The sequence below is a fragment of the Diaphorina citri genome, unplaced genomic scaffold (assembly GCF_000475195.1).
Source record: "Diaphorina citri unplaced genomic scaffold, Diaci psyllid genome assembly version 1.1 scaffold2461, whole genome shotgun sequence".
In the NCBI taxonomy this organism is placed as follows: Eukaryota; Metazoa; Arthropoda; class Insecta; order Hemiptera; family Psyllidae; genus Diaphorina; species Diaphorina citri.
Window position 1 is genome coordinate 6,885 of NW_007379883.1, and position 15,541 is coordinate 22,425.

General features: G+C 39.8%; 1 protein-coding gene and 1 long non-coding RNA gene across 3 annotated transcripts; both read left to right on the plus strand.

The window, feature by feature from the left end:
* Positions 1-879: 879 nt before the first annotated feature.
* On the plus strand, positions 880-7,371 carry LOC103518972 (thioredoxin domain-containing protein 12-like). Of its 2 annotated transcripts, none has more exons than XM_026830616.1 (4): positions 880-1,406; positions 2,182-2,295; positions 3,471-3,614; positions 6,757-6,904. In XM_026830616.1, the coding sequence occupies exons 1-4, from the start codon at positions 1,328-1,330 to the stop codon at positions 6,894-6,896; spliced, it is 477 nt and encodes a 158-aa protein (XP_026686417.1). In that variant the 5' UTR covers positions 880-1,327; the 3' UTR covers positions 6,897-6,904. The 2 variants fall into 2 exon arrangements, with proteins under 2 accessions (XP_026686417.1, XP_008482273.1); XM_008484051.3 differs by lacking the exon at positions 6,757-6,904 and adding an exon at positions 7,102-7,371 and having other exon boundaries at positions 883-1,406.
* A 7,101-nt stretch (positions 7,372-14,472) lies between these two features.
* Positions 14,473-15,259, plus strand: LOC113471457. Its single transcript, XR_003394149.1, has 2 exons — positions 14,473-14,511; positions 14,701-15,259. It is a non-coding gene; the product is annotated as an uncharacterized LOC113471457 (long non-coding RNA).
* The last annotated feature ends 282 nt before the right edge of the window (positions 15,260-15,541 follow it).

Sequence of the window (15,541 nt, forward strand, 5' to 3'; positions counted from 1 at the left end):
AATCAAATTAAAATGTTCCTTCTGATATTATGTTGTTTCATAGGTACCACCTCCCTCCCAAATAAATGAGGAGGTTCAACAGACCTAAAGCACCGTTCAAACCGGTGGAAAATTGGTATAATACGTCGGTGAAACCGTCATAATAAATTGGTATATTGGTAATACCGGTATAATTTATTGGCTTGAGATGTAAAGGCAGTGTTTTCCGCCCGCCAGTACACTCGACCGTAAAACACCAGCCTTACTCACTTTACACCGCTTTTTCACTAGATCTTAGCCTTTTGCGTACAGAATCAATTTCACCAGAATCGCTCTTACGGTAGGATTCATGTCCCACATGAAACTCAAGCGTTGTTGTTACAGTCAGACGTAAACAAAACATTTTTTTCAAATACGGTAGGATTCATGTGAGACATGAAACCTCCGAAAAGCGATTTGTGGTAGGCTTCATGTCACACATGAAATTGTTCCCTCGCTTTTAATTTATTTTCTTTTTTTTCCTAGTTGAGATAGAAACATCTGGTTTTTTTTGTCTTCTTCGGAAATCTTCGGACTATAATTCCGAATGCTTTGGAATCATAATAAACAAACACCGGCTTTTCAGTCTGCATTTGAAAGGAGCAAAAGATACACAAGTTCCTAGGCACGTCCTACCGTAACGCCTCCTATCTGTAAAAATCAAGCCGACCGTAGCGAGTAAATCTGTAGCTTCATGCTGGACATGATATAGATTTGACTACCGTACTATTCTGAGTCACTCTTATCAATATTGATTGGTTATCAATTAATTGACTTGTGACGAAACCTGGTGACTAGGTACCTTCTTGACTCTATAAAAAAAAAAAATAAAAAAAGGAAAAAATAAGCCTTTCCATTAGTTGTTGTTTTTTGTTACAATAGGTAGGTAAGTAGTTTAAAATTATTCATTTAATTTTGTGCAGATCAGATAAACATGAGAACCGCTTTTAAAGAATTGAAAGTTTTGAAGTGAAATAATCCAAATAATTTGAAGTTAAATAAATAATCGAATACATAATACAAACAAAATTTGAAGTGAAATAAATAATCAAATAATTCAATAAAGACATCGGATTTTCTTGTTAAGCAAGCAGGTAATTTCATACCGAATTCAAACAATTTGAAGCGAAATAAAGGACACACTTCTCTTTTGAAGTAGGTAGGTCTGTATTTTAAAGTGAACTTGAAGTATTTTCAAATGAAATAATTCAAACAATTTGAAGATTTTGAAGTAAAAATAAAGACAACATTATTCTCAAATTATATAATACTCGTATTTTGATGAAACCTTGTGTGTAAGATTACTACGATGTGTTTAATGATGAACATTGGATGTTTCGTGTTATTTCTCAGCAGTGTTTCATCGAAACAGCCCAACTATGCAAGAGGTAAGCCTATAGTCCAGGGGTTTCCAACTTCCATGTGTATGCGGGCCACATGCTACATATAGGCAGGTACTTCGCAGGCCACATACACGACACACCACTAACACAAAACTAACAAGTGAGCTCACGTGAGTTAGTGCTAACTCACTTCCTTCGCTCACCAATCATAAAAATCTATAAGCCAGTCTAGTTAGCTTGAAGGGTAGCGCGTTTGCCGACGCCCGTCCGGGGAGAACTTTATCCCAAGATAGGGTTCGTTCTCGGAACGGCTGGCTTTCTCCTATCCTGTCCTCCTCTCTTCGATTTGTTTTATTTAACGTGGCAGGATTCTGCTATGGTTTAGTATCTGGCGCGCTATCACACCAAAAGAGGAGAAACGAGCTTCAGAGGGGAAATTTCGAAAGGAAAATACGAGAATTACTTAAATGACGCTTTTATTTGCCATTTTGTCAACTATCACAATTAACTTACAATGTTGTGGTTTCCTGAACTTGAAGTTGGCACGTATACCTTGTTTTGTTGTAAGTATGCAGGTACCTTGTTTTGTTGTAAGTGTGACAATCTGCTGAAGATGGGAAGAAGAAGAGACCCGAAACGTCCAGTGCAAAACAAGGTACGTGCCAACTTGAAGTCCAGAAAACCACAACATTGTAAATAGAAGCGGTCGAACTTTCTTGACTTGGCAGGGCGGAACGCTACCGCTCTCCTTAATTCGACTTAGCTAAAGGTCACAGAATTTATTCTGATCTCTCACTTCGTTCGATCCATTTGGTTCTAGGGTTTGGTGATCACCTCAAGTGGCAATTACTGGATCAGGGTCTCACAGCGGCTAAGGAGTCACGGAAACCCATCATGGCGGTATTCCACAAGTCCTGGTGTGGCGCCTGTCGATGTAAGTCAAACCCTAAGGTCAGCCACTCACTATCAAGTAGGCCTGATAGTGTGTGTGCTCATTAGGTATCAAGTAGACCTGACAAGCGGACCTTTTCAGCCGTGGCGGTCAGGTCTACCTGATAGTGATGGGCCGGATTTAGAAAACCAGCAGTTCCAGGGACGAACCTCATCTGTTTCGCACAAGTACACCCCGGGCAGGAATAGAACCCGGTGAGTCTTGTAGGTACTTAGATACTTAATTCGTTTAACTCTATACACAAAAAGCCCACTCCGAGGCTTAGGTGTAGGGGCTAACAGCCGCTTAAAGATGGGTTAAGCTTGCACAAATCTACGATCTACGTATTGTTCGTCTTTGTCTTCTTAAGAAGCTTTTCCATTAGTTTGTTTAGGCGTAGATGCCTATCAATCGACTAACAGCTAAAGAGTCTAACACAGCTAAAGAGTCTATCAAGTTTTTTTTTTTTTAATACCTAGGTTTGATAGAGGGAACTGTAACTACTAAGGTCTTATCGTCCCGAAATCGAAGAGAGAAGGAAGACAGGATAGGAGAAAGCCAGCCGGTATCCAGTAGACCTGACAGGCCTAATAGTGTGTGTGCTCATTAGGTATCAAGTAGACCTGACAGGCGGACCTTTTCAGCCGTGGCGGTCTGGTCTACCTGATAGTGAGTGCGTGCTCATCAGGTAGACTTGTCAAACGGACCTTTAAAGCTGTAAATGTCAGGTCTACCTGATAGTGATTGGCCGGATTTAGAAAACCAGCAGTTTCAGGGACGAACCTCATCTGTTTAGCACAAGTACACCCCGGGCAGGAATCGAACCCGGTGAGTCTTGTAGGTACTTAATTCGTTTAACTGGTACTTAGGTACTTAATTCGTTTAACTGGTACTTAGGTACTTAATTCGTTTAACACCATACACAAAAAGCCTACTCCGATGCTTATGTGTAGGGGCTAACAGCCGCTTAAAGATGGGTTAAGCTTGCACAAATCTACGATCTACGTATTGTTCGTCTTTGTCTTCTTAAGAAGCCAACCCTTTATAGTTGGTTTTAACTGAAACCAAGGGCGAGGCGTGAGATTTTTTATTGGGTCAGCAAAGCTCTCTTCCTCCCAAACACAAGAAGATAACCCTGTCTAGTTGTTCTTAACTGACACACCCTGTATTTGTTTCAGCTCTCGGGCCCAAGGTGGCTAATTCGGATAAGATCGCCGAGCTGAGTAAGCACTTTGAATTGATCAACGTATACGATGATGAAGAACCAGACGATAACAAGTACTTCCCCGACGGCAGCTACATACCCCGCATACTGTTCCTTGGTAAGTTTGAAAAGGAAGACTATCAAAATGAGTTTGAGGGCACGGTTGGTCCAGTGGTAACACGCTTGCTTGCCATGCAGAAGGTCCCGGGTTCGAATCCCACCATCGACAAAAATTTGTACTCGTGGCAGCTACATACCCCGCATCCTGTTCCTTGGTAAGTTTGAAAAGGAAGACTATCAAAATGAGTTTTCATAGCGATTACCTTTCTAGTGACCCGAAAGACCCAAAAAACATAACCCCGACCCAAAGTTGTGACGTTAGGTTTCGTTAGAAATTATAAAAAAAAGGAGGAGGAGGAGGAGGAGGAGGAGGAGGAGCAGGCACAACCCCGACCCAAAGTTGTGACGTGAGGTTTCGTTAGAAATTATAAAAAAAAGGAGGAGGAGGAGGAGGAGGAGGAGGAGGAGGAGGAGGTTTGATAGGGGGAACTGTATCATCAAAGGTCTTACCGTCCCGAAATCGAAGAGAGAAGGACAGGATATAGGAGAAAGCCAACCGTTCTGAGAACGAACCTTTTTCTATTGAGGATAAAGCTCGCCCCGGGCGGGAATTGGACTCGAGTACCTACTCGAGTAACGAGTACTCGAGTAACGAGTACCGAGTTTAAATTTAAAAAGTTGTGACCTGAGACGAGCCTTTATTGGATAGAAAACTCAATTTTACACGAATAAAGTGGCAAAACTGAATTAAAAAGAAAAGTCCTATTCAGTTTTGTAATAGGTTTGACCCGACCTTTGCATGAATAATGCAAAGGTCAGTCTTTGGGTCAGTCTATGCTGAGGAGTTTTTTGTGCCAAAACAAGTTTTTGGTCCCTTAAAAACCAAATCCAAAGTTTGACCAATTGGTCCGTGTGTTGTCTGTCTATAAACAAAATATCTCGAGAATGGTAAGAGGTGGAGACTTGAAATTTGGCATACAGTCCGCAAATGTGGCGAGGAGGTAACATGAAACTTTTGGTTCAGATCGGTGCAACGGTTGGCGGTATTTTGGTGGATTTCAGAATCCGCCGAACAGGATAACGAATAAGTCGTGTAATGTTCACACCAGATTTTTTTTTTCTTTTTTATTTTCCTTTCTTTTCTCTATTTTTTCTATGAGGCGAATTTCAAATGTCTATGGCGAAGAAAAGAATGTGTGCACAGTTCATATTTTTTTTCCTTTACTGTGCATATTGCTATATTGTGCTATACCTACGTACATTGGTTGAACGGAGGAAAAAGATAAAATACCTTTTAAAAATGAACGTGTCGGGAATAGATGGCAGATAACGGGGAAAAATGCCTTTCACACATACAGGGTGTTCAATAAAGTTATGACTTCGTAGAAGCTTAACCCATCCTTTAGGGCTGTTTGCCTTTACTCCTAAGCGTCTGAGTGGAATTTTGGTTCATTTTAATATTATAACTTGCGAGTTTGTCAAACGAAAATCTGGTGTGACCATCACACAACTTTCCTCATCCTATTGAATGATGCTTATTTTGGGTGTTCTTGTTCTTATAGCCAAACTTTTACAATATTTCTAACCGAATATTATAACTTGCGAGTTTGTCAAACGAAAATCTGGTGTGAAAATCACACAACTTTCCTCATCCTATTGAATGATGCTTATTTTGGGTGTTCTTGTTCTTATAGCCAAACTTTTACAATATTTCTAACCGTTTAGTCGGTATAGCTGAAAACGGCCAAAAACCGCCAGAAAGCGGTCAAAATACCGCCAACCGCAGCACATATCTCAACCAAACGTTTTGAGTTGCACCCTTGTCACATTTGTAAACTACATACCAAATTTCAAGTCTAGCTCATACCGTTCCCGATATATTATTAAATTACACCGAAAACCGCCAAAAAGCGGTAAAATGCCGTCAACCGTTGCACCGATCGTAACCAAAAGTTTCGTGTCGCATCCTTGTCACATTTGACAGCTGCATGCCAAATTTAAAGTCTCTAGCTCTTACCGTTCTCGAGAATCGTTGTAACCAAAAGTTTCGTGTCGCATCCTTGTCACATTTGACAGCTGCATGCCAAATTTAAAGTCTCTAGCTCTTACCGTTCTCGAGAATAGATATTTTGTTTACAGACAGACAGACACACACGGACCAATGGCTGAAACTTTGGTTTTAGGCTCTAGGAACCTCAAAACGTGTTTTGTCACTAAAAACTGACCATCGAAAATTTGACCCGATTACATTACTTTCCTTCCTATAGGATAAGGAAAGTAATAAAAGTGCCTGCTACTTATTTTTTTATACCTATCCTACATAAATACTTAAACACCTACCATATATATAATTAGGGTAAGTGTACCATTTATTCGCCCACCTAAAAAACGTACCATTTATTGGCCCACCTGCCAACATTTATTTTTCTAATTTTTGTTTTTATGACTACAATTTTGGAATACCACTGGTTCGATAGCATTCTTTAAGCCCTTTCTTTTGATGAAATTGGATCTTGAAAAAGTTCGTTCAGTTCAGACTTATGTGGCGTAGACCCAAAGGTGGGCCAATAAATGGTACGTTTTTTAGATGGGCGAATAAATGGTACACTTACCCTAGGTTCGTCCAGTTCAGACTTATGTGGCGTAGACCCAAAGGTGGGCCAATAAATAGTACGTTTTTTAGATGGGCGAATAAATGGTACCTACACTTACCCTATTATGTTTCGGTACCAACTTTGTATTAATTTATTTTCCATTACTTTCGACTTATTTGGTTCCAGGGTTTGGTGATCACCTCAAGTGGCAATTACTGGATCAGGGTCTCACAGCGGCTAAGGAGTCACGGAAACCCATCATGGCGGTATTCCAGGATAGGAGAAAGCCAGCCGTTCCGAGAACGAACATTATCCGTCAAGAATAAAATCCCAGTAAATAACAAAAACCATAGTATGGACTCTATACAATAGGGAACTGTAACTACTAAGGTCTTATCGTCCGAAATCGAAGAGAGAAGGAAGACAGGATATGAGAAAGCCAGCCGTTCCGAGAACGAACCTTATCCGTCAAGGATAAAAACCCCGTAAATAACAAAAACCATAGTATGGACTCTATACAACAGAATGCTGCAGCTTTTCTAGCTCAAATGGATGAAAGGCTTCATCATCGCGATTCGCCACTAATCTAACTGATATTTATTTCAGACGCGGACGGTGAGGTGGACCGGAAGATTTACAATCAGAAGGGGAGCAAGGAGCACAAGTACTTCTATTATAACGCGCAGAGTATTGTCGACTCTATGCAACACGCCATGCAGCACTACCAGGCGGATAAGGAGTTGTGAGACAGGGGAAATTTCTTCCCTTCTTTCTTTAAGGAAGGGATTTTTTTTTTTTTTTTTTTTTCCGTCAAGGATAAAACCCCCGTAAATAACAAAAACCATGGTATGGACTCTATACAACAGAATGCTGCAGCTTTTCTAGCTCAAATGGGTGAAAGGCTTCTTCATCATCGCGATTCGCCACTAATCTAACTGATATTTATTTCAGACGCGGACGGTGAGGTGGATCGGAAAATTTACAATCAGAAGGGGAGCAAGGAGCATAAGTACTTCTATTATAACGCCCAGAGTATTGTCGACTCTATGCAACACGCGATGCAGCACTACCAGGCGGACAAGGAGTTGTGAGGGGGAAATTTCTTCCCTTCTTTCTTTAAGGAAGGGATTTTTTTTGAGGTTTGATAGAGGGAACTGTAACTGTCAAGGTCTTATCGCTGAGAAAAAGAAGAGAGATGAGATAGGATAGGAGAAAGCCAGCCGTTCCGAGAACGAATCTTGTTAGGCAATTCAAAATTTTCACTTAATCAGATTGCTTAAACCATTTTAAACTCTAAGGCCAGCCACTCACTGTCAGATACACCTGATCAGGTTCACCTGTTATGTCTACCTGATAGTGTGTGTGCTCATCAGGTGTCAGGCAGACCTGACAGGAGGACCTTTTCAGCCGTACCTGTCAGGTCTACGTTAGGCCAGCCACTCACAGCACTCACTATGTGGTAGACCTGATCAGGACATGTACTTGTCAGGTCTAGCTGATAGTGAGTGGCTGGCCTTAGAAGCTAGATTTTTGCAAACCTCGAGTTTAGTGTAAAGTCTTCTCTCTCCATTTCTTTCTCTCCCTCCCTCTTCCTCAATCTCTTCCACTCTCTAACTTCCTCCCCCCCCTCTCTCTCTCTCTCTCAGTGTTTTATCTTCTATCCCAGTCTTTCATCTTCTCTCTCCCACACAATCTTTCTTTCTCTCTCTATCACCCTGAGTCTTCCATCTTCTCTCTCTCTCTCTTTCTTTCTCATTTCTCTCAAAGTAAACTAACGACTTTTTCTTCTCTTTCTTATTTGGTCTCGGCAAAAAAATACCCATTGTGATTTTTTTCTTCAAAGTTTTATTATTATCATTATTACTACATATGTATTATTGATATCATTATTATTATTACTATTATTATCATTATTATTATTATCATTATTATTATTAATATTATTATTATTATTATTATTTTAGGTACTTCCTCATTTTTCAGATGAAATACGGAGGGTGATACAAAGTATTCTCCACTTTGTTATGTTCGGATCAAGAAGGCTTCCATAGACTATACGATTGTCGTTTCAAGAATCACAAGCTCACTGTCATTTAGGAGATAATATGATACATTAGTATCAATTATATATAAGGATTTTCACTATCATGAAGTTTGTGAGGCATCAATGACTATGAAACAAACGACAGAATGAGAAACAAATCAAAGCTCAAAATTCTTGTTCGACTTAGCACTAAGCGACAGACAGAGCAGAGAGAGATAGAGAGAGAGAGAGAGATAGAGAGAAACGCCATAGGATCAAGTAAGCCGTCTTGAGATACCTCCCGATCTAAGAGAGAGAGAGAGAGAGAGAGAGAGAGAGAGAGAGAGAGAGAGAGAGAGAAAGGGAGAGAGATAGATAAAGAGGGAGAGAGAGAGAGAGAGATATTAGATATACAAGAAATATAATTGAGAGAGAGAGAGAAAGAGGTCTGATATTCATAGGTACATACAGGATGTTGATTAAAGTCTCATGGATGTAACATCTGAGGCACACGTAGGGGGAGACTATATTTCGAAGTTGGTCCCCCATTCAGTCCAAATAAGCGGTGGCTAACGAAATTACCAACCTATATTTGCTTTTGAAATGGATCCCCTAAAAACTAATACCAGCTAGGTAGATCAGGGTGGGAAAACCCTGTATAATAGACATTGGTGTATAGGCACTTAGGCAGGTATAATACCCATAAAATCCATAAATGAACTTCTATAGGTAGGTAAACCTCTCCTGAAGATGAACAATCAAAATACCAATTATGTAGGTACCTACCAAATTTTGATGAAAGTGATATCTCCACCAATGTTCACTTCATTTCACATTGCATATTTAAATAAATACACGGCGTTCATACAAAATGAAATTTCATTGCATTCTTTCTGTTTCTAATGCTCCTTCCAGAATCTAGAATTTTCTAAGGGAGGGAGAAGGAAGTTATCAAGGTATCATTGTAAAATCTACTTACAAAGGGTCTTTCTTTCGGACACCATACACCTACAAGATGTAATGATAATTTTATACAATACATAGAATATCAATAATTTATATGTACCTATCTTCCTACAAAATCCTACATATTTCATACATATTATTATGTTAAGGCGGTCTCTTCCTGATCCCTGATGTGCCGCGTCCATTTTAATTTAGGAAGTTTTTTTTCTTGAGAGGTTTGACAGAGGGAACTGTAACTGCTATGGTCTTATCGTCCCGAAATCGAAGAGAGAAGGAAGACAGGATAGGAGAAAGCCAGCCGTTCCGAGAACGAACATTATCCCATCAGGATAAAATCCGCACCGGGCGGGAATCGAACCCGCGGCCTAGCGCTTACAAGGCAGACCCACTAAGCTAACTAGGCTGGCTAGTTTAGGACTATTGCACTGTATTTCATACATAAGTATTATGGAACCATTTTCAGAACTTTCAGCGACTACTATCTTGCTCTAACTTATTAAATTATTGTAAATTATGTGCTAATTTATGTTCGGACAAAAACTTCTCATGCTTTTCCTTTCCTCGGAATAGTAAGATGAGTAGGGACGAAGGTAGGAAGAAGTAGTTGGAGGTTGAAGAAGAAAGGAGAGGAGGAGAAGAAGAAGAACTTAAAGAGAGAGAGAGAGAGAGAGAGAGAGACAGAGAGACAGAGAGAGAAGAAAAGGGGGAGGAAGAACTTGACGGAAAGCTTGTGGAAGAAGTAGAAGAAGACATTAAAGGAGAGGAAGAAGAAGGAGGAAAAGAAGTTGAAGAAGAAAGGAGAGGAGGAGAAGAAGAAGAACTTAAGAGAGAGAGAGAGAGAGAAAAGAAAAGGGGGAGGAAGAACTTGACGAAGAAGTAGAAGAAGACATTAAAGGAGAGGAAGAAGAAGGAGGAAAATTTGAAGAGAATGAGGAGGTTGAAGAAGAAGAGAAGAAGGAGGAAGAACTAGAAAAAAGTTGAGGAAGAAGTAAGAAAGGAGGAGGAGGAGAAGTAGAGCCATATTCTCCATGTAATTGCAGAGCCAACTCATTAGGACGCAAATTAATTATCACCTCTACTTCTCCTCCTCCTCCTCCTCCTCTTCCTTCTTTGTGGAAAAAACAAGACTCAAAAGAAGAAAGCAAAGCGACAGACAGAGAGAGAGAGAGAGAGAGAGAGAGAGAGAGAAACTCATAGGAAGAAGAAGAGGGAGAAAATGAGAGAGAGAGATTGATAGAAATTGAGAAAGAGAGAGAGAGAGAGAGAGAGAGAGAGAGAGAGAGAGAGAGAGAGAGAGAGAGAGAGAGAGAGAGAGAGAAACTCATAGGAAGAAGGAGAGGGAGAAAATGAGAGAGAGAGATTGATAGAAATTGAGAAAGAGAGAGAGAGAGAGAAAGGGAGATAGATAGATAAAGAGAGAGAGAGAGATATTAGATATACCTACAAGAAATATAATTGAGAGAGAGAGAGAAAGAGGTCTGATATTCATAGGTACATACAGGATGTTGATTAAAGTCTCATGGATGTAACATCTGAGGCACACGTAGGGGGAGACTATATTTCGAAGTTGGTCCCCCATTCAGTCCAAATAACCGGTGGCTAACGAGATTATATTTGCTTTTGAAATGAATCCCCTTAAAACTAGTACCAGCTAGGTAGATCAGGGTGGGAAAACCCTGTATAATAGACATTGGTGTATAGGCAGGTATAATACCCATAAATGAACTTAGGTAGGTAAACCTCTCCTGAAGATGAACAATCACAATACCAATTATGTACCTACCAAATTTTGATGAAATTGATATCTCCACCAATGTTTGCTTCATTGCACATTGCATACTTCAATAAATACACGGCGTTCATACAAAATGAAATTTCATTGCATTCTTTCTGTTTCTAATGCTCCTTCCAGAATCTAGAATTTTCTAAGGGAGGGAGAAGGAAGTTATCAAGGTATCATTGTAAAATCTACTTACAAAGGGTCTTTCTTTCGGACACCATACACCTACAAGATGTAATAATAATTTTATACAATACATAGAATATCAATAATTTATATGTATCTTCCTACAAAATCCAACATATTTCATACATTTATTATTATGTTAAGGCGGTCTTTTCCTGATCCCTGATGTGCCGCGTTCATTTTAGTTTAGCACTATTGCACTGTATTTCATACATAAGTAGTATTATGGAACCATTTTCAGAACTTTCAGCGACTACTATCTTGCTCTAACTTATTAAATTGTAAATTATGTGCTAATTTATGTTCGGACAAAAACTTCTCATTCTATTCCTTTCCTCGGAATAGTAAGATGAGTAGAGAGGAAGGTATGGGAAGACGTAGTTGGAGGTTGAAGAAGAAAGGAGAGGAGGAGAAGAAGAAGAAGAAGAAGAAGAACTTAAAGAAAGAGAGAGAGAGAGAGAGAAGAAAAGGGGGAGGAAGAACTTGACGAAAAGCTTGTGGAAGAAGTAGAAGAAGACATTAAAGGAGAGGAAGAAGGAAGAAAAGAAGTTGAAAGAGAATGAGGAGGTTGAAGAAGAAGAAGAAGAAGAAGAAGGAGGAGGAAGAGCTAGAAAAAAGTTGAGGAAGAAGTAAGAAAGGAGGAGGAGGAGAAGGAAAGCCATATTCTCCATGTAATTGCAGAGCCAACTCATTAGGACGCAAATTAATTATCACCTCTACTTCTCCTCCTCCTCTTCCTTCTTCTCCTCCTCTTTCTTCTTGTCCCCCTCCTATTTCTCTTCTTTCTTCTCAACTTCCTCCTTTAACTCCTTCTCCCCATCCTCTGGAGCTTCCTCCTCCTCCTCTTTCTTCTTCTCCTCCTCTTCCTTCTTTTCCTCCTCTTTCTTCTTGTCCTTCTCCTACTTCTCTTCTTTCTTCTCAACTTGCTCTTCCTCCCTCTCCTCCTCCTCTTCCTTCTTTTCCTCCTCTTTCTTCTTGTCCCTGCGGTGGCTAACGAAATTACCAACCTATATTTGCTTTTGAAATGGATCCCCTAAAAACTAATACCAGCTAGGTAGATCAGGGTGGGAAAACCCTGTATAATAGACATTGGTGTATAGGCACTTAGGCAGGTATAATACCCATAAAATCCATAAATGAACTTCTATAGGTAGGTAAACCTCTCCTGAAGATGAACAATCAAAATACCAATTATGTAGGTACCTACCAAATTTTGATGAAAGTGATATCTCCACCAATGTTCACTTCATTTCACATTGCATATTTAAATAAATACACGGCGTTCATACAAAATGAAATTTCATTGCATTCTTTCTGTTTCTAATGCTCCTTCCAGAATCTAGAATTTTCTAAGGGAGGGAGAAGGAAGTTATCAAGGTATCATTGTAAAATCTACTTACAAAGGGTCTTTCTTTCGGACACCATACACCTACAAGATGTAATAATAATTTTATACAATACATAGAATATCAATAATTTATATGTATCTTCCTACAAAATCCAACATATTTCATACATTTATTATTATGTTAAGGCGGTCTTTTCCTGATCCCTGATGTGCCGCGTTCATTTTAGTTTAGCACTATTGCACTGTATTTCATACATAAGTAGTATTATGGAACCATTTTCAGAACTTTCAGCGACTACTATCTTGCTCTAACTTATTAAATTGTAAATTATGTGCTAATTTATGTTCGGACAAAAACTTCTCATTCTATTCCTTTCCTCGGAATAGTAAGATGAGTAGAGAGGAAGGTATGGGAAGACGTAGTTGGAGGTTGAAGAAGAAAGGAGAGGAGGAGAAGAAGAAGAAGAAGAAGAAGAACTTAAAGAAAGAGAGAGAGAGAGAGAGAAGAAAAGGGGGAGGAAGAACTTGACGAAAAGCTTGTGGAAGAAGTAGAAGAAGACATTAAAGGAGAGGAAGAAGGAAGAAAAGAAGTTGAAAGAGAATGAGGAGGTTGAAGAAGAAGAAGAAGAAGAAGAAGGAGGAGGAAGAGCTAGAAAAAAGTTGAGGAAGAAGTAAGAAAGGAGGAGGAGGAGAAGGAAAGCCATATTCTCCATGTAATTGCAGAGCCAACTCATTAGGACGCAAATTAATTATCACCTCTACTTCTCCTCCTCCTCTTCCTTCTTCTCCTCCTCTTTCTTCTTGTCCCCCTCCTATTTCTCTTCTTTCTTCTCAACTTCCTCCTTTAACTCCTTCTCCCCATCCTCTGGAGCTTCCTCCTCCTCCTCTTTCTTCTTCTCCTCCTCTTCCTTCTTTTCCTCCTCTTTCTTCTTGTCCTTCTCCTACTTCTCTTCTTTCTTCTCAACTTGCTCTTCCTCCCTCTCCTCCTCCTCTTCCTTCTTTTCCTCCTCTTTCTTCTTGTCCCTCTCCTACTTCTCTTCTTTCTTCTCAACTTGCCCTTCCTCCCCCTCCTACTACTTCTCTTCTTCTTTCTTTTCAACTTCCCACCTCTCCTTCATCCTTTCTTCTCTCCTTCCACCTTCTCAGTCTCCATCTTCTCCTCTTCGTCTTTTTCAACTTTTCTCCTTCTTCTCCTCCTCCTCTTCTTACAACCTTCTTTTCCTCGTCTTCTTATGGTTCAACTTTTGAAAAGACAACATTAATTTTTTTCTCTCTCCCTCTCCATTTTTCCAACTTAGAGCACAACTTTTCCTGGTACTCCGATAAACATGAGTTATGACTGCTCTCTCTTCCTGGTAAGTTCCTGTTCTTAGCTTCTTGTCCTGGGTGATAAGCTTGGCTTTCACAGGCAAGTATAGCTGCTTGACTGCTGCAAAGCCAACTCATTAGGACGCAAATTAATTATCACCTCTACTTCTCCTCCTCCTCCTCCTCCTCTTCCTTCTTCTCCTCCTCTTTCTTCTTGTCCCTCTCCTATTTCTCTTCTTTCTTCTCAACTTCCTCCTTTAACTCCTTCTCCCCATCCTCTGGAGCTTCCTCCTCCTCCTCTTCCTTCTTTTCCTCCTCTTTCTTCTTGTTCTTCTCCTACTTCTTTTCCTCCTCTTTCTTCTTGTTCTTCTCCTACTTCTCTTCTTTCTTCTCAACTTGCTCTTCCTCCCCCTCCTACTTCTCTTCTTCTTTCTTTTCAACTTCCCACCTCTCCTTCATCCTTTCTTCTCTCCTTCCACCTTCTCAGTCTCCATCTTCTCTTCTCCTCCTCTTCCTTCTTTTCCTCCTCTTCCTTCTTGTCCTTCTCCTACTTCTCTTCTCAACTTGCTCTTCCTCCCTCTCCTCCTCCTGTTCTTTCTTTTCAACTTCCCGCCTCTCCTTCATCCTTTCTTCTCTCCTTCCACCTTCTCAGTCTCCATCTTCTCTTCCTTCTCCTTCTCCTCTTCGTCTTTTTCAACTTTTCTCCTTCTTCTCCTCTTCCTCCTCTTCTTACAACCTTCTTTTCCTCGTGTTCTTATGGCTCAACTTTTGAAAAGACAACATTAATTTTTTTTCTCTCCCTCCCCATTTCTCCAACTTACAGCACAACTTTTCCTGGTACTCCGATAAATATGAGTTATGACTGCTCTCTTCCTGGTAAGTTCCTGTTCTTAGCTTCTTGTCCTGGGTGATAAGCTTGGCTTTCACAGGCAAGTATAGCTTCTTATGGTTCAACTTTTGAAAAGACAACATTAATTTTTTTTCTCTCTCTCTCTCCATTTTTCCAACTTACAGCACAACTTTTCCTGGTACTCCGATAAACATGAGTTATGACTGCTCTCTTCCTGGTAAGTTCCTGTTCTTAGCTTCTTGTCCTGGGTGATAAGCTTGGCTTTCACAGGCAAGTATAGCTGCTTGACTGCTGATGCTACATTTGAAGATTTGGAATAAGAGATGTTTGTGTATGGATTTAAAGAATCAAAAGAGTGAGTGATTTGAAGATTTGGAAGAAAAAATGTTTGTATGAAGACTCAAAAGAGTGAGTTGTAAAAAAGTATTGCCCTTTTCAGTGTACTACTCAGTCAATGCTCTCACAGGCAAGTATGGCTGCTACATTTGAAGATTTGGAAGAAGAAATGTTTGTATGAAGACTCAAAAGAGTGAGTTGTAAAAAAGTATTGCCCTTTTCAGTGTACTACTCAGTCAATGCTCTCACAGGCAAGTATGGCTGCTACATTTGCTACATTTGAAGATTTGGAAGAAGAGATGTTTGTGAAAAGATTTAAAAATCAAAAGAATAAGTGGTCAGTGAGGTATAAAAAAAGAATTGCCCTTTTCAGTGAACTACTTACTACTCAGCCAATGAGTCAGCTACTTCTACATTTTAAGATTTGGAAGAAGAGACAAGACGTTTGTGTAAAGAATCAAAAGAGTGAGTGTGTGAGTTATATTACTGCTCTTTTATTGCTCTGTAACTCGCTCTTCAAACTCCCTACAGATATCAGTTCATTGATTATTTATAGCAATCATAGGTAACTCGTAATAGAACAGTTGATCTGAT

Coding starts and splice junctions, on each gene's coding strand:
- LOC103518972 (XM_026830616.1), top strand. CDS start 1,328: ATGTGTTTAATGATGAACATTGGATGTTTCGTGTTATTTCTCAGCAGT. Junction 1,407..2,181: donor ACAGCCCAACTATGCAAGAG/GTAAGCCTATAG, acceptor ATTTGGTTCTAG/GGTTTGGTGATCACCTCAAG. Junction 2,296..3,470: donor CTGGTGTGGCGCCTGTCGAT/GTAAGTCAAACC, acceptor TATTTGTTTCAG/CTCTCGGGCCCAAGGTGGCT.